We start from the raw sequence: 17,564 nt of genomic DNA, 5'->3' as shown, positions 1-17,564 counted from the left end.
TCTCTGATCCTCCAACCCCAGCGTCGACAGAACGGGGACTTGCTCCAATACAGACTAACAGCTTGTCTGCCCTGATGACACATGGGATGCCAGATAATAATGCAACTGAAAACGAGCAGATCATTAATGGGCTTGCTGGTAAATTAAGTCATAAGACTACAGGTGATAAATATCGGCATGTGTGATCATCTGTCAAGCTCATTAGCAGATCCCAGTAAGACTAAAAATGTGGCCAAATTTGACAAATATCCTGTAGCCTCTATCACGTGTGGGGCCATGTTACTAATGCTAAAAATACAGAATTATGGTATAACATACCTTTAGATAATTCTTTTCTTCAAGGTCCATAGGGTCCACAGGAATTGCCTTGGAATATATAGTTGGATAGCATCCAATGCACCAAACAGCAAAGCTTTGTAGCTCCCAGCATGCACTGATCCTCCTCCCTATATACCCCGCCCCCAGCCACAGGCATTCAGTTTGTAACAAAGCCTCACAGCAAGAGACAGAGAATGGAGAAGGAAGAAACATTTCACGAGAAAACACTCAACAAGTGAAGAGGTAATCTTTGATATAAAGCTTTAAGATCAGGTCCATCTGAGGCCAGGTGCGTCAGGGTGGGTACCCTGTGGACCCCGAAGAAAAATTATCAAAAGGTATGTTATACCATACTTCTGTGTTTCTTCTTCGGGTTCCATAGGGTCCACAGGAATTACCTTGGGACGTCCTAAAGCAGTTTTCTCAGGGGTGGGGACGCTCCTGAGCAGATAGGAGAATCCGCCGCCCAAAGGAAGCATCCTTGGAGGCATACATATCAAAAGCATAGAACTTTATGAACGTATTCACGGAAGACCAGGTGGCTGCCTTGCAGAGCTGTCTTACCGCCCATGATGATCCGACAGACCGAGTGGAATGTGCTGTCACCTTGTTGGGAACAGGTAGATCAGCCTGAGTATAGACCTGGGAAATGGTCATACGGAGCCAGCGAGACAAAGTCTGTTTGTTTGCTGGCCAACCTCTTTTGTGAAATCCATACAACACAAATAGAGAATCTGTTTTCCTGATGGACTTGGTCTGATCCACGTAGATCCGGAGGGCTCGAATCACATCAAGGGAAGCTTCACCTGTAGACAGGTCTGAAGACTTAAAGGCCGGGACTACAATTTCCTCATTAATGTAAAAACGGGAAACAACCTTTGGAAAGTAACCCGCCTTGGTACGGAGGGCAGCTCTATTTTGATGAAACACTAAATATGGAGAGCGACATGACAGAGCTGCCAGGTCAGACACTCTGCAAGCTGAAGAGATAGACAGGATAAAAAGCGTCTTCGCCGTCAGCCATTTCAAATCCACCTTATCCAAGGGTTCAAAGGGATGCGCCTGCAGTGCTCTGAGAACCAAAAACAAATCCCACAGTGCCACCAGTGGTAGAAATGGAGGTTGCAGCCGAAGAACCCCGAAAGAATGTTCTAACAACCGGCAAACCAACTGTCAAGGCTGAAACGTGGACTCTCAAGGTAGCCAGGCGAAGAAGTCTAAACCTGCTTGCAAAAAAGCAAGTACCCTAGATACCTTGAACACTTTAGGGTCATATTTTCTGTTGGAGCACCAAAGAAAAAAATGAACACCAAATTCTATGATAAAAGCAGTCAGAAGCAGGATTCCTAGCCCTGAGCATTGTCCTAATCACAAGAGGAAAAACCCTTGGCCTTTAAGATGGAAGAATCAAGAGAAATGCCGTCAAAGCCAGCCGAGGTAAATCCTGGCAAAGGCAAGGACCCTGCATCAGCAGATCCTGCCGTAGAGGCAGTGGAAGTGGACTGTCTATGGATAGACTTGTCAGATCGGAGAACCAAAGTCTCCTGGGCCAGGCAGGAGCCATTAGTATCATCCTGCCGCCCTCTTGTTTGAACTTTGACAACTCTTGAGAGGAGGGAGATTGGAGGAAACCGGTATGCCAACCTGAAGTGCCATCTCACCACCAAAGTGTCCACGAAGGCGGCTGAGGGGGGTCCTTGTTCTTGACCCGTACCTGGCGACCTTGTGGTTGTGACGCGACGCCATGAGGTCTACGTCTGGTAATCCCCACCTGTCCACCAGAGGTTGGAACACATCCAGATGCTGATCCACCACTAACCTCAAAAAGCGTTGGTGGGATCTTGCAATAGGGACATGCAGATATGCATCTTTTATGTCCAGCGAGACCTAAAGTCTCCAGGCCCCAACACCCATATAATTGACCGTAGGGTTTCCTTACAGAATTTGGGCACCTTGATGAATCTGTTGACAGTTTTCAGATTCAAGATAGGGAGGTGTGATCCATTGGGTTTTTGAATCAAAAATAAATTTGAATAATAACCCCTAGCCCTTATTGCGTCATAGGAACGGGGATTATGACCCCTAACCTCAGGAGAGCCCCAATAGACTCCCAGTAAGCCCAAGCTCTGACCGAGTCTGCAGGAAGGGCTGCGCCAGCAAACCTTTGAGGGAGATGCCTCAGGAACGTGATGGAATAACCCTGAGAGCCAGCTCTCGCAGCCAGTGATCTGTGGTTTTGAGTCTGGGTGGACTGTAAAAGTCAGCCTCCAACCCTGACATTCTTCAGGTGGAGGCCCGCCCCATCAAACAGTAGGCTTACCGTCTAGCTTAGACTCTGGGCGCTTGCTAACGAAGATTTATTTGGCTGCAGTTTCCTGCGGGAATGTTCTGTCTAGCAGATGACTGCCTCCTAGATGTGGACGTAGATGGCAATTCAGCCGACCTCGGTGTTGTCAAAGAGGTCATTATGTCATCCAACTCTGGTCTGAACAGTACCTTCCCCGCAAAAGGCAAAGATTCTAGAACATTTCTTGCCCTGCATCTGCCTTCCAGGTCTTTAGCCATAGGGATGTACGGGCTGCCATTGAGTATGACGAGACCCTAGAAGTCAGAATACCTACGTCACGCTTCCCCCATATACACAGCTGCTTCTTACATCAGGCTGAGAAGAGACTGCTGCTCTCTGGTTGCATCAGAGAGACTTTGTCCAATCCTCCATAGCCTTAGCCACCCAGTCTACAGCCGTAGCTGGTCTGGTAATAGCTCCAGATACATTTTTCTATCTGTAACCTCTTTCAAAAAGGATGCTGCAGGAATGGATAACGTAGCACTCCTGATCAATCTTGTCATATGAGCCTCTATCAATCATCGGTGGAACTCCCACTTGTTACACTCTGCTGGTGCAAAAGGGTACCGAGAGGATATATTCCTTGTAGTATGGAAATGCTTACCAGGAGTACTCATTCTCCAGCATGGAATTAGTCAGTTGCCCAGACTAAGGAAAATAATCCTTAGTCACCTTCTGACGTCTGAAGACTGGATCCCTAGATGTCAGTAAAGCCTCCTCCTTCCTATACGGAGGACAGACCTAACCACTCTTAGCAGAGAGGGGATATCCCTACAAGGGACTAATTGTCTTCTTTCACTGAGACAGACCCAGAACTCTGATATCAGAGTCTGATGAGGATGCAGAGTCAGACTCTAAAAGGCCATGGGTGACTAGCATCTCTCCCATGCCCCTGCTTCACCACTACTGGTCTATCTTTCTGCGGAAAGGTTGTAGACTGCGGCATACAAAATCTGAGACCCAGCAGCCACTCAGTTGGCTCTCATGCTGGTGCAGGTGTACCGGAGATCCAAGGTACCTGTTACACCAGTACTACACAATCTATCCTAGTTAACAACCTGCTCAGCAAGCCTGCAGCACAGGACTTACCTCTTAGTACTGGCAGGGCAGTCCATCCTTCTAACCTTTACCTTTAGACATGACAAATGTATAAATGGCATAAGGTATGCAGCATACTGTAAATGCAATGTGACTTATCATTGAAAACACCCCACACACCTTCAGAGGGATGAGGAGAAACATAGTGATAGTGACAGGCAGAATAAACACAGCAGCTAGCATTTATAATCACATACAATGCAAAAACATGCACATTTGCTAAAGCAATATGGACTCTGAATCAACTGACCGCCCCCCGGAGGGAGATGGTAGGATATAGTGTGCTATATGCCACACCCAATTGAGAGGTATATAGGGATACAGACCAAACCTCTTAGACCAACTGCTACCGCAGTGCACTGAATCAACACTAAACTGCACGTGTCACACACGAGGTGGTCAATTATAGCAATCCAGGTGCGGGAATCCGCACTCGGAAGTTTGTGTCTGGCGGGGAAGAGCACCTTATCTCCCCTAAGCTGCGATTTTGACGGCCGGGTACGCTGAACTACAAGGTAATAAGATGTTGACTAGTGCGCTTCTAGTGCATCTTACCACCCGTCCCCGGCAACAGACGATATGGCCCCGGCCGCCTTAGTGAAGAAACGTTAGATGAGACCCACAGCGGCCTCTGATGAGTCTCAACACCAGAGGCAAGGGACTCCTCACGCACGATTCCCCAAAGGGAATCCTTACCTGACATCTCCGTTTACCCGACCGCAGTCCCGGACCTCAGCGTCTTTAGGCCGCCAGCAAAGCCATGCTGAGGCTTGCCGAGAACCTCAGGGCTTAAAGCGGTGCTGGTGTTTCGGCATCGGCGGAGGTAGATGGTACCAGCATCATTATCGGTGCTGGTACCGCTAAACTCCGAAGTTTCATAAACTTAATGTAAAACATAAAAGAAAAAAGCCTAGGACTGCCTAGCAGTCCCGCTGTTATAAGAGGTGCGTCTTGCCGCGCACCAAACAAAAAAACTGAATGCCTGTGGCTGGGGTATATAGGGAGGAGGACCAGTGCATGCTGGGCGCTCCAAAGCTTTGCCGTTTGGTGCATTGGATGCTATCCAACTATATAACCCAAGGTAATTCCTGTGGACCCTGTGGAACCCGAAGAAGAAATATACTTTTGTGGCTGTTGAGAGGCTATAATATGAGCAGTGTTACATAGGCTGAATAACACCAGAGTTTTTCAGCAAACACTGCAATAGCCTATAGTAGGTAAGCTACTGTCACACGTTGCATTTCTTCAACTGAACAACTCAGCTGCTTTACGAGTGTGTGACAACACAATGGGATTTCAATGGTTCATCCTCTATCTGTTGGCCCATTAAAAGGCTGCTGAATTGAAATGAATTAAAAACATAATATTTATTTTTGGATGGAATACAGAATATAAGACTAAGAGGGGTATTCAATATGAAACGTTAACTTCACTGTCGAAGTTAATGTTTCATATCTGAGTTTTTACCTGCGTTAAAGTATCGGGCGCGCTCCCGCTTATACCCGTATTCAATATAAAATTAACGAAAACGGAAAACTCCGAAGTTGGATTTGCGTAAAGTTACGAATTTTTCCTTAAAATAATTGTAAGACCAACCTAAAGTAGTAAAAACATGGGGGATCACTATGGGTACCCCCGTTTTAGCCTTTAATTGAAAGGCGGGGATTTAAATAGCCGCAGCAGGTGTTTTTTTTCCGACATTGAAGAAGTGATGCAGAAGAGCACTTAGGTTATTTTTTTCGTTTTTTTAAGTGGTCCCATCAAATTTGGGGTACATGAAAATGGGTACTAGCATATTTTTATGTCCCTAAAGTAAGTTTTTACAAATTCTGCATTTGTGCACCTGCCGCTATAATTCTATTCTAGAAAACACCTGCCGCATACTTGCAGAATAGCCCTGAACCTATTTCCCTATTGTTAAAAATTTTTTCCCATTTTTTGTTTTTCACCCCAATTTTTAAATTAATTTTTTGGGGTGTCCCTATTTTTGTTTTTAAACTTTTTTTGACACAGTTCTTTTTTAAATGTCAGTCCCAGGGGTGCAGGCTATTTTTTTTAAGCCTGCACCCCTAAACCCCAATTCTGCACTTTTTTTCGACACCTATTCAATGGTGAAAACTTATCCCCGTTTTTTATCAAAGACTTTTCAAAACTGCAATAAGTCTTTGAAACTGAATACGGTGTAAAACTAAAACCTGCGATAATGACGTCATACCTCCGATATTAATGCAAAAACGATGTTATCGCACCCATATTGAATACCCCTGTAAAAGACAGCAGCGATTTATAGTGGACATCAGTCACCTGTGAATTCCCCACAGGTGAAGTTTAACAGGAAAGACACAAAAATATACTTGCACCCATTTTAAAGTACCCCCAATTTATTTCCTGGAAAAAAAATAGCTTTCTATCTTGTTTCAACAATTTTTTTTTTTACGCCCAAAATTTGCACGGCCGTATTTCGTCAAAGTACGCAACTTATAATTTTTTTGAGGGGGTCATTTATCATTGGGGGAGGTGTCTAAAGGGTTCTGAAAGAAATACCCACATTTTTAGACAAAAATAGGGATTATGCATTTTTTTTCTCCTGGTCTGTTATTGAGAAAAATGGCAGTTTTCGCCAGTGGCGAAAAAAAATTCAATTTTCGCCACTAATTGCAAAGAAGAATGGGTGGCATTTCAGTGTCCTGGTGTAAAACACAGATAGAGACTTTCCCACATAGACTTACAGCTGTAACTGTGGGTAAAGGTGCTTTCAAATAAGGGGATTCATATTTCTGTAATCAATAAATGTTATGTAATAAAAATATTTATTTTGATATTACAGTGCATATGGCGTTTTAAAAATTCTTTAACAAATAATCTATTCTGTGCCCTTACAAGAAAATAAAATGTGATAAAATGAAAAGAGGGCAATACATTTTATAGCCACTATATATTTACCCATACCATGCACAGTACTTTAACAGAATATACAGTTCCATGTAGCTTGTCTTCATTTTCAAAATGGCTTGTCTCTTTGATTTATCATATTATTCCTAAACATTTTATGTTTTAATGCAAACGCATAAAAATATCTAAAGATTTACTTATTTTTTAGATTTTATTATTATTTAAACCTATGTGTGGAATTTGTTTATGCTATTTTGCGCTTTTGGAAAGGTGGTTTACTGCTAGAGCCACAAAGTATTTCTTCATGGTGGTTAGAAAGAAAAAATAAACAAACATCTGCTTTTAGGTCACTTTTTTGCAATTTGAATTTAAAAACTGTCTTTTTTTGGCTATTTTGCACAGATTAGTTTTGCCATGAGAGGAGAAAAACAAGGTACTGTATAATTATGTACTGCATAAATAATTACTGATATCAATGTTGAAATGAGACCAGTCCAAAAAGAGACATAAATAGGCTCTGCAGTAAAGGGCTCAATTTCATAGGTATATCAAATATAAACACACACATACATATATATTAGACTCAATCTCTTGAATGCACACTTTATTTGCCCTGTAACAAACGTCTACACAGCTAGGTCTCTTAGCAAACTTACCTGCGATGGGTACATATCCAACACCTTGCTGGTATACTGTAGGCATTAATACCACGGGCTGAGGCTGCATCATCAGTGGTGCTGGCACAGACTGAATTGGATAACATGGGGAAGTTAAAAAAAAATAAATAAATAAATAAAGCAAGTTATATTTGTGACCTTTGTATTATATATGGATGCATATCACACACACAGGCAGAGATTTACACACTAATACAAGACCGAGCAAGGTTTTCCTTCTGCAGTAACCTATGAGCGCTAAGTGTTTTTGCCCGAAAACAGATAATTTTTGGGTGCAAAAAACGGGCTTTAATTGAATTGCATGAAACTCAAACGCAAAAAAATTTAAAAAGTGTCACATTTTTTCACTCCCGAAAAATTATCAGGGCTAATTGAATTCCCCCCTAAATTGTAAGAGGATATTATCATTACCGTTTTACACTATGATAAATATTTTGTTGGACTAGGGAACCCAAGAACTCATATATTCACATATCTAGTGGAATCCTGAAAAAAATATGGAAATATGAGGCTAATTTGTTACAAAGACTATTTTTTTAAAAAGTGCTTGTTGCCCGCATATAGAGCAGATAGCCATTTTGTGACATGACATCTTTTGTCTGTGTTCTAAGAACAGTTAGTGCTCTCTTCAGTTATACCAAGCAAGAACCAGTAATTAAAAGCACCTATATCACAATTTGGCCAAAGGAGATATGAATGGACAAAGGCTGATCACCACCATGCTGTACGCTATTATTGATCCAAATCCGCCCTTACCGTGTAGGACATCACAAGGTTAATCATGCCTTCCTTGTCATCTCCTTGTCTCCCACTTAGACTGAACCATTCATCCGCCACCTTCCCCTCCTTCAGTGTTTCCGGGATGGTAATGTGTGTCCAAGCAATGCGGTCATCCATGGAGAAGGCTCTCTGTGTGGCAGGAGAAACAAGCGTTAGCCGTGAGACCTGGGGCTAAGCTCTAGTTACCATCACAACCAAATCATTACAGCTACGTTTAGCAGGCACTCTTCCACAATACATTACAGACCACAGCAGATGTATTTATCTCAATGGATGAAGTGACAGAAAAAGAAAATTGTCTGATAGAAATAAAACAAATATTTAACAAATCACAACTATCCAGCATATCCTTTACAGCAAATAAAACTATTATGGGCTACACTTGAAGTTTTCTATGACGGAAGCATGTCATCCGTTTGCCGTCCCCCTCCCCAGATTGTAAGCTTCTAGGAGCAGGGTCCTCCCTCCTGTTCTCACAGCCCTTTTCTAGCACTTAAACGACAACCTTCACCTACTCAATGGCCATTTGGCTCGGTATTCCTCTCGCTCATAGCCACTTGTCTCTTCCAGCTAGTCGTGTCATCACTACTGGAGACAGGTTCCACCCTTTGCCGATTACTCCCTCGCTCACCTTGCTTCCCTGCTGTATTGTGTAGTGAGAATTGTGGTGCTGCCATTTGTGCTCAGTTTATGTTTCAGTTACTGTATTGTCATGTTCTGTGTTCCATGTACTGTCCTACTGTTGCCATATGTACAGCGCTGCGGACCACTGGCAGCAACTTATAAATAAAATGTAATAATAATCTGTAACACCTATTGATCTGGTCTCATGTAAGAATTATTGGGAATATATATGTACCCAACTCTCTAACCTAGCAAGAGGGTTCCAGCACTAGAGAGCCCTTTTGTACACTGCAAGCGACAAAGGATCTTAAGTAAAAGGTCGCCAAGGGGCTATCTAGGGGTTCGAGCGCCCCTGGCAAAGTAAGGGACTGGCGTGCCCCCTGATGGCAGTGAGTAAACAAACACTGTGGTGGCTGTACGGGAGGTGATCGCCCCCACCCCCCGTGTCGTCCAGCGCTGATGCTTCTGACTGAGAGATCAGCAGCAGCACAGACTTTTGATAGACCAAACTGGCCGCGGGTGGCCCTGCTGGGCAGAGCCGGCGCCCCTGGCGAGTGCCATCCTGGCCAATAGGAAGATATCCCCCTGAAGATCGCAGAGAAATAGTAATATGTTGTCGCTGTGGGAGCATCATCACCAATACAGATTATTATTTAGTAAGTCTTTTTTTTTTTTTTTTTTTTTTTTTTTTAAACGAAGACTGAACAGCTGCAGTCTGTGCAAAAATGTACATTTAAATCAAATTACAATTTACTTATTAACAGTTATTTCTCCTTCATCCACTAGGGGACACTGGAGCTTCATGACAGTGGGGTATAGACGGTGGGTTGAGTTGAGCCTGGCACTTTAAAAATCTACAAGTGTGACTGGCTCCTCCCCCTCTATGCCCCATCAACCCCAGTTTTTAGAATGTGCCCGAGTAGAGCCGGTGCACAGGGGCTGTCTCCAGCCCTTATATTAATTTTTATATAAATGTAAAAGAACCAAAGAGTCATCAGCAAGAGGACAGGCAGACTGTTAGCTGTGACAGTCTGCCTGCATCGTGGGAGCCGCCAGAGAGGGGACCACACGGCTACTGCAGCCTGTGTCCGGTCACCCTATGGAGGGGAGGCTGCTTTAGGCAGTTAGGAGTCATCAGACTCAGCGGGGCCCGCCACAGCTACCACTGGCTTGTGTCCGGGTCCCCGCTCTCCCCTCACTGCCCAGCGCTCTGGCCGCAGCAGCCCGGTGAGTAGCACACCTCTCCTGACTAGCAGGAGAGGTGAAAATAACGGCTGGGTCTGGTAACAGCGCGCGGCTGTCAGTGCCACGCTGGTGTTGTGATAGAACACCGGCGCTGGCTGTTAGGTAGGCTCGGAGCAGCATTCCTACCTCTGCGTGCCGGTGCTTGTGTAAAAGGCACCGGCACGGTTATCACTGGCGGCGGTCGTGCCGCTGGCCCCCGCTGTCAGTGCGGGGACACAGAGATCCCCACTGTATAAGTGTATGCCGCGCGCATACAAAGCGGCGGCCATTAGGAGGAGGAGCTTATGGGTCCCTCCTCCTCTTCCTCCTTCACTAGTTTGGCGCGCTCTGAACGGGAGTGGCGCCTCAGAGACACTGAAGGCACTGAGCGGAGGGGGAGAGGAGAAAACTGAGAGCAGAGGACAGCTTCTACAGGGTTCTGTAAATACAGAGGGTGTTTTTAACTGCTTTCTGGTCCTATTGACTGCTCCTCCCTTATATGCCTGTCTGCCCCTGTTACTGAGTTGCATTATTCTTGAAATTCTGCTCCTCCTATACTGCTCTGCCTGCAATTTGAGTAGCATTATTATTGAAATTCTGCTCCTCCCTTATTGCTCTGTCTGCTCCCATACTTGAGTAGCATTATTATTGTAATTCTGCTTCTCCCTATACTTCTTCTGCATTCCTGAATTGTATGTGGTGCTTGTCTGTGAGTACATGATGACATCCAGGGCAGAAAAAACTGCATCACAAAAGCTGTTTGCCTGCACTAAGTGCAGGAAGAAATTTACCCATGCTCGCTCCGAAGGGTCTTCCCTGTGCGAGACGTGTGAAGCAGACAGTGCTAACATGCAGTCTGTCACTCCCTCCTTCATAAATAGTTTGGCCGGGGTCATGGCGGACCTTTCTTCTGAATTAGCCGCTTCCCGTAGGGAACGGGAGTCTGCCAGAGATCTACCTGGCACATCTCACCCTTCTTTTCTAGCAGAACCAGCGTGGGCTCAGAATTTAGTCCGCTCGGTGAATAGCCTTGCTCAAGCGATGGGTTCTGCATCTAAAGCTCCTGAAGCTGCGGTAAGTCGCTCATCTAAAAAGAGGGCTCTTCCGGCGGTTCTCCAGTCGGATGAGGATTCGGCAGCGGATCACTCGTCTCAGGAGGAAGGGGAGATGCTGGACGAATCAGACGTAGAGACTTACTCACAAGAACCTGAGGCATTGCAAGGTATTGACGCACTCATTCTAGCGGTAAGGGAAGTTCTTAAGATTTCTGGCCAGGAAGCTCCAGAATCGTTAGAAGACTCCTTATTTGCCAGGTCACAGAAGATGGCCGTCACATTCCCTGTTTCTCTCCAGTTGGACGAACAGATGACGGCAGCCTGGCAGAATCCGGACCGTAAATTCCAGATTCCTAAGCGCTTTTTCTCTCTTTACCCATTTCCTGCGGAAAATAGGAAGAGGTGGGAGACCCCGCCACCTGTGGATTCTTCGGTTTCTCGGTTATCAAAGAAGACCACGTTACCTGTTCCAGGAGCTACTACATTGAAGGAAACCTCAGAGCGGAGATTAGAAACCACTTTGAAATCCATTTATACGGCCGCAGGTGCACTTCTCCGGCCGGCCTTGGTAGGATCTTGGGTCAACAAGGCTGTGGAAAAGTGGGCGGAACAATTGACTGAGGGTCTTAGATCCAGCACTCCGCGGGCAGATCTGATTACCTTGGCAGAACATATTCAGGAGTCTGCTGTATACTTAGGAGACGCCTCCAGAGATATCGGCCAGGTAGGCGCTAGGATTTCTGCTTCGGCGGTCTCTGCTCGCCGGGCACTTTGGCTTCGTGCCTGGCAAGCGGATGCGGAGTCAAAAAGAGCAGTGGAAGCTCTTCCTTTCACAGGCGATATTTTATTTGGTCCAGAGCTGGACAAATGGATCTCGCTGGCCACTGGAGGTAAGAGTACTTTTCTACCTTCATCAGCACCTCCTCCGCGTCGCTCGTTTAGGGGACCTTCCTTTCGTTCCTTTCGAGCATCGGCAAGATTTCAGGGACGATCGCGAGGTTCGTCTTCAGCGGGGCGAGGAGGCCGTGCTAGAGGACGTCAAGCAAATATTGGCCGCCGTCCAGATCCCAAGCCAGCAGACAAGCCTGTGGCATGACGGGCTCCCATCCCATCTCGGAAATCCGAAGGTGGGGGCTCGCCTCCAGCGTTTCTCGGAGGTTTGGAGACGGACTTCTCCAGACACTTGGGTTCGAAATCTGGTATCTCAAGGGTACAAGATCGAGTTCGCTTTCACTCCTCCTGGGCGTTATTTTACAACAGGTTTGCCCGTCGATCCCTCGAAGCAACTAATTTTGCGTCAAGCGATCGAGAAACTTTTGCTGGCCGAGGTCCTTGTGGCGGTTCCCACTGCACAAAGACAACAAGGGTTTTACTCAAACCTTTTTGTGGTTCCGAAACCAGATGGGTCAGTCAGACCCATTCTGAATCTGAAATCCTTGAACCAGTATCTTTCATTTCACAGGTTCAAGATGGAATCTCTCCATTCTGTCATTGCGGGACTAGAGGCAGAAGAGTTTCTGGTGTCGATAGATATCAAGGACGCCTATCTGCATGTCCCAATTTGGGTTCCTCACCAGGCTTTCCTCAGATTTGCCATCAGGGAAGCTCATTTCCAGTTTCAGGCCCTGCCATTCGGTCTCTCGTCAGCTCCCAGGGTATTCACCAAAGTGATGGCCGTCATGGTGTCTCACTTGCGCTCTCAGGGGGTGACGATAGTTCCGTACCTAGACGATTTACTCATCAAGGCTCCGACGGCAGAAGTCCTTTTACACCAAGTGTCCCTTACACATCAGATTCTCATTCAACATGGATGGATTGTGAACTTCCAGAAGTCTCAGTTGATGCCGTCCCAGAGACTTCAGTTCCTAGGAATGATTCTAGACACTGTTCTGCTTCGTATATTCTTGCCAAGGGACAAGGCCCTAGCCATACAGGAGCTGGTTCGTCTAGTGCTCAGACCCAGGAAAGTATCTGTGCATCTTTGCATCCGTCTCCTGCGGACAATGGTGGCTTCCTTCGAGGCCATCCAATTCGGCAGATTTCACTCCAGAATATTTCAACTGGATCTTCTGTCTCAGTGGTCCGGGTCCCACCTACAGATGCATCGGCTGGTGCGTCTGTCTCCCCGGACCCCCATATCCTTGCTCTGGTGGCTTCGGACGGAGCATCTGTTAGCGGGTCGGCGCTTCGGAATTTGGAATTGGACCTTGGTCACCACGGACGCCAGCCTCCGCGGATGGGGAGCGGTGGTTCTGGACAATCACTTCCAGGGGCTTTGGTCGCAGCAGGAGTCCCTCTTACCAATCAATGTTCTCGAACTGCGGGCAGTCTACAGAGCTTTGATACAGGCTGTTACGAGGACTTCCGGTTCGGATACAATCCGACAACGCCACGGCAGTGGCATACATAAATCGCCAAGGGGGAACCCGCAGTCGGATGGCAATGAGAGAAGCCAGTCGCATCCTTCTGTGGGCAGAAAGACACGTAGAGGTCATTTCCGCAGTGTTTATTCCGGGGGTCGACAACTGGGAAGCGGACTACCTCAGTCGTCAGGATCTTCATCCCGGGGTGTGGTCCCTTCATCCCGAGGTCTTTCATCAACTGGTTTGCAGATGGGGGAAGCCACAGATAGACCTGATGGCATCTCGGATAAATCATCAACTACCCCTTTACTGCTCCAGGACCATGGATCCGGCAGCGGTGGGAGCGGATGCTTTACTGATCCCTTGGCCGTACAGCCTTGTGTACCTGTTCCCACCGTTTCCGCTCCTCCCTCAGATTCTCAAGCGGATCAAACGAGAGTCGTCCACCGTCATCCTAGTGGCTCCGGATTGGCCTCGTCGGGTTTGGTACTCCGATCTTTTATTCCTTCTGGCAGACGAACCTTGGCCTCTTCCGCTACGATCGGACCTTCTACAACAGGGTCCATGTGTGTACCCGGATTTACGGCGGCTTCGTTTAACGGCGTGGCTATTGAGACCGCCATCCTAAGAAGCCATGGAGTTCCTAGGTCGGTCATTCCTACCATGCTTAGGGCTAGAAAACCGGTAACATCAGCGCATCATCATCGCATTTGGAGGGCTTATATCTCCTGGTGTGAAGGTCGTGGATCCTCCACTTCCTCTTTTCATTTACCACGTCGTCTTCTTTTTCTTCAAAAAGGCCTCGATGCGGGGTTACGCTTGGGATCGCTTAAAGTGCAGATTTCTGCTCTTTCTATTTTTTTCCAGCGTCGCCTAGCTCTGATTCCGGAGGTTCAGACCTTTTTTCAAGGGGTACTTAGAATTCAGCCCCCCTTTGTGCCACCCACGGCTCCTTGGGACCTGAATCTTGTTTTATCTTTTCTTCAGTCATCCACCTTTGAGCCTTTGCAGGAGGTGGAATTGAAGTATTTGACTTGGAAGATGATCCTTTTATTGGCCCTGGCTTCGGCCAGACGTGTGTCTGAACTTGGAGCCTTGTCCTGCCATTCCCCTTACTTGATTTTTCACGAAGATCGGGCGGAACTTCGTACCCGGCCTTCCTTTTTGCCCAAGGTGGTCTCGGGTTTTCATCTGAATCAGCCGATTGTAGTGCCAGCGTTGTCAGACTCTTCTGGGGATTCTCACTCCTTGGATGTGGTTCGGGCACTTCGCATTTATGTGTCCCGTACTGAGGGGCTACGTAAATCAGAGGCTCTATTCGTCCTTTATGATGCTAATCGGCGTGGCTGGCCTGCGTCTAAACAAACTTTGGCCAGGTGGATTCGTCTGACTATTCGTCAGGCATATGTTGCTTCTGCTCGACCACCGCCGGTATCCATTTCTGCGCATTCTACGCGCTCTGTGGGTACTTCTTGGGCGGCACGTAGAGGTGTCTCGGCTTCACAGCTTTGTAGGGCAGCGACGTGGTCTTCGGTTCATACTTTTGTATGTTTCTACAGAATTGACACTTTTGCGGCTTCTGCTTCAAATTTTGGTCGTAGTGTCTTGCAGGGCGTTCAGCACTCTCCCCCCCAGGAGGGTAGCTTTGGGACGTCCCCACTGTCATGAAGCTCCAGTGTCCACTAGTGGATGAAGGAGAAAACAGGATTTTGGTACTTACCGTTAAATCCATTTCTCCGATTCCACAGGGGACACTGGACGCCCACCCAGTGCTTCTTGCCTGTTCTCAGTTGCTTGTTCTGCTTCAGTTCTGTTGCAGTTTTGTCTGTTTTTATTGTGTGACTGTTTATCACTGCAGCCTGCTGTGTTCTTGCGGTGTGTCAGTATGTTGGATGTTTCTTTTCCTGTTCTCCTTCTCTGTTCTTCAGTCTGTTCTCCGTCTCCTCTCGGGCTGTTCTTTAAAACTGGGGTTGATGGGGCATAGAGGGGGAGGAGCCAGTCACACTTGTAGATTTTTAAAGTGCCAGGCTCAACTCAACCCACAGTCTATACCCCACTGTCATGAAGCTCCAGTGTCCCCTGTGGAATCGGAGAAATGGATTTAACGGTAAGTACCAAAATCCTGTTTTATATAGTACCTCCACATTACACAGCTTTAGGAGAGAGAATAATCATTCACTACAAGACAGATGCACGCGTATACACACACACACAAACTAGGTTTAATTTTGCCAGAGGTCACGTTATGTAACTGACCAGTATATATTTTTGGAGTGTGGGATAAAAGTTGGAGAACATGCAAACTCCACACATACATGGCCCTGTTTAAATCGTACCCCTGACCCTAGTGCTGTGACGTGGTAATGCTAGCCACTGTGTCACTTTACTGCCCAAATTACTATTACTGACCTCATCAAATATTTCCAGGTAGAAGGAGTCCACTCCTGGCGGTATGGTACACTGGATCACCTTGTTCCATCGGGGGTTCTTGGCCCCGTTGTGTGCAGTGGGAGTCTCATACACTGCATATCCCAAACGTATCCTGCAGTAAGGGTCCATTCGAGTCATCCCGTAATTCTTTGCCAGTTTGGCCTGGAGGAAGGACAGGCAAAAGAGGAATGTATCAGATGGATGTAAAAACCAAGGCAGATTAAATAACATGCTTTGGCAACCAGCTTCAATTAATTTAATGCAAATTAGATGGATCTTTTATAAAAAGCTTTGATTCATATACTGTAAGCTAGATTAATAAGATTTCATGTGATGTGATGCAGCATATTGGGATATTTTCCCAGGATTATTTTGCCAAGACTAAAGGGGTACATTTACTAAAGTGAGAGCTTTTAGAAATGGAGATGTTGCCCATAGCAACCCATCAGCTTCTAGCTGTTATCTTCTAGAAGGTGCTGGTTAAATGTTAAGTAGAATCTGGTTGGTTGCTATGGGCAACAACTCAACTTCTAAAAACTCTCACTTTACTAAACAAATCCCTAAGTATTACTTTGCCTACTTGTTTTTACTCATTAGCAAATAACTCTGAGTAACACTAATTTTATTGGCAATCATATTCGAGCAATTCTGGGGTAACTTTGTGGTGCCGTTACCGAATAGGACATCAGTTTTGCTAGATTGGCTCTAATTTTTTAGATACATAGACAAGAAAAATATAGGGGTGAGCGGGTTCGGATTTCTGAAATCCGAACCCCCCCGATCCGAGTCCGATCCGAGTCAGGCTCGACTTTTCCCGCCTGACTCGGATCTGAAATCGAGGCAAAACGTCATCATCCCGCCTTCCGAGTCTCCCGGGTTTTGGATCCTATATAAGGTACCCGCGTCGGCGCCATTTTCTCACTCGGCTGTGGACAGTGAAGAGGGAGGGTGGGAGTTAGGGCTGGCTGGGCTGTGTAGTGTAGTGTAGTGCTGCTGTTGTCCACTACTTCAAAGTCCATAGGGGCTGGCTGTGTTGTGCTGTGCTGCTGTTGTTAATAGGGGCTGTGTCCACTACTTCAAAGTCCATAGGGGCTGGCTGGACTGTGTTGTGCAGTCAGTTCTCCATAGGGGCTGTGTCCACTCCAAAGTCCTGTGCAATGTCCCAGTCCTAAAGGGGTGCTGTAGTGTTGTCCAGGGGGTGCTCTGTCCATCAGGGGTGCTCCCCCCAAGTGCTAAAAAAATAATATATTTTCTGTGTTTGTGAATTGTGTGCGCAGTAGCCGCACGTGCATCAACAAAGTAGTGCCAAGCGTGCGCCTGTGTCATAAGTAAAGGGCCGGCTGGCTTGACCGTTAAAGGGTGCTGTAACCCCCAAAGTACACTCCAGTCCAAACCAAAAAAATATATATTTTCTGTGTTTGTGACTTGTGTGCACTGTGGCTGCACGTGCATCAACAAAGGAGCAGCGCCAAGCGTGCGCCTGTGTCCCATAAGTAAAGAGCCGGCTGGCTCATTTCTTAAAGGGTGGTGTAACCCACAAAGTGCACTACTCTCCAGCAAAAATAAAAAAATATTTTCTGTGTTTGTGTGCGCTTTAGCCGCACGTATATATCAATATAACATAAATGGAGGACCAAACTTTCTCCGATAAAAATAAAATAGGGAAAGATCAAGAACCACTTCCTCCTAGTGCTGATGCTGCTGCTGGGAGTTGTTCATCATCCCAGAGAGGAAGTAGGAACATCACTACTTTTAC

General features: G+C 46.4%; 1 protein-coding gene across 2 annotated transcripts in view; it reads right to left on the bottom strand.

Annotated features, from left to right (window-relative positions):
* The window catches only part of TOLLIP (toll interacting protein), a 57,948-nt gene that overhangs the window by 14,792 nt on the left and 25,592 nt on the right, over positions 1-17,564 (bottom strand). For both annotated transcript variants that reach the window (XM_088454564.1, XM_088454566.1), the window contains exons 3-5: positions 15,788-15,970; positions 8,089-8,241; positions 7,312-7,402 (exon numbers count right to left, since the gene is read on the bottom strand). In XM_088454564.1, coding sequence (XP_088310690.1) covers positions 7,312-7,402; positions 8,089-8,241; positions 15,788-15,970 — 427 coding nt within the window. The remainder of the gene's footprint in view (positions 1-7,311; positions 7,403-8,088; positions 8,242-15,787; positions 15,971-17,564) is intronic.

This window comes from Taudactylus pleione, unplaced genomic scaffold (genome assembly GCF_031769625.1).
Source record: "Taudactylus pleione unplaced genomic scaffold, aTauple2 ptg000619l, whole genome shotgun sequence".
Taxonomy (NCBI): Eukaryota; Metazoa; Chordata; class Amphibia; order Anura; family Myobatrachidae; genus Taudactylus; species Taudactylus pleione.
The sequence above is the reverse complement of the archived record's forward strand: the minus strand, read 5'-3'. Positions and strand labels throughout refer to the sequence as shown.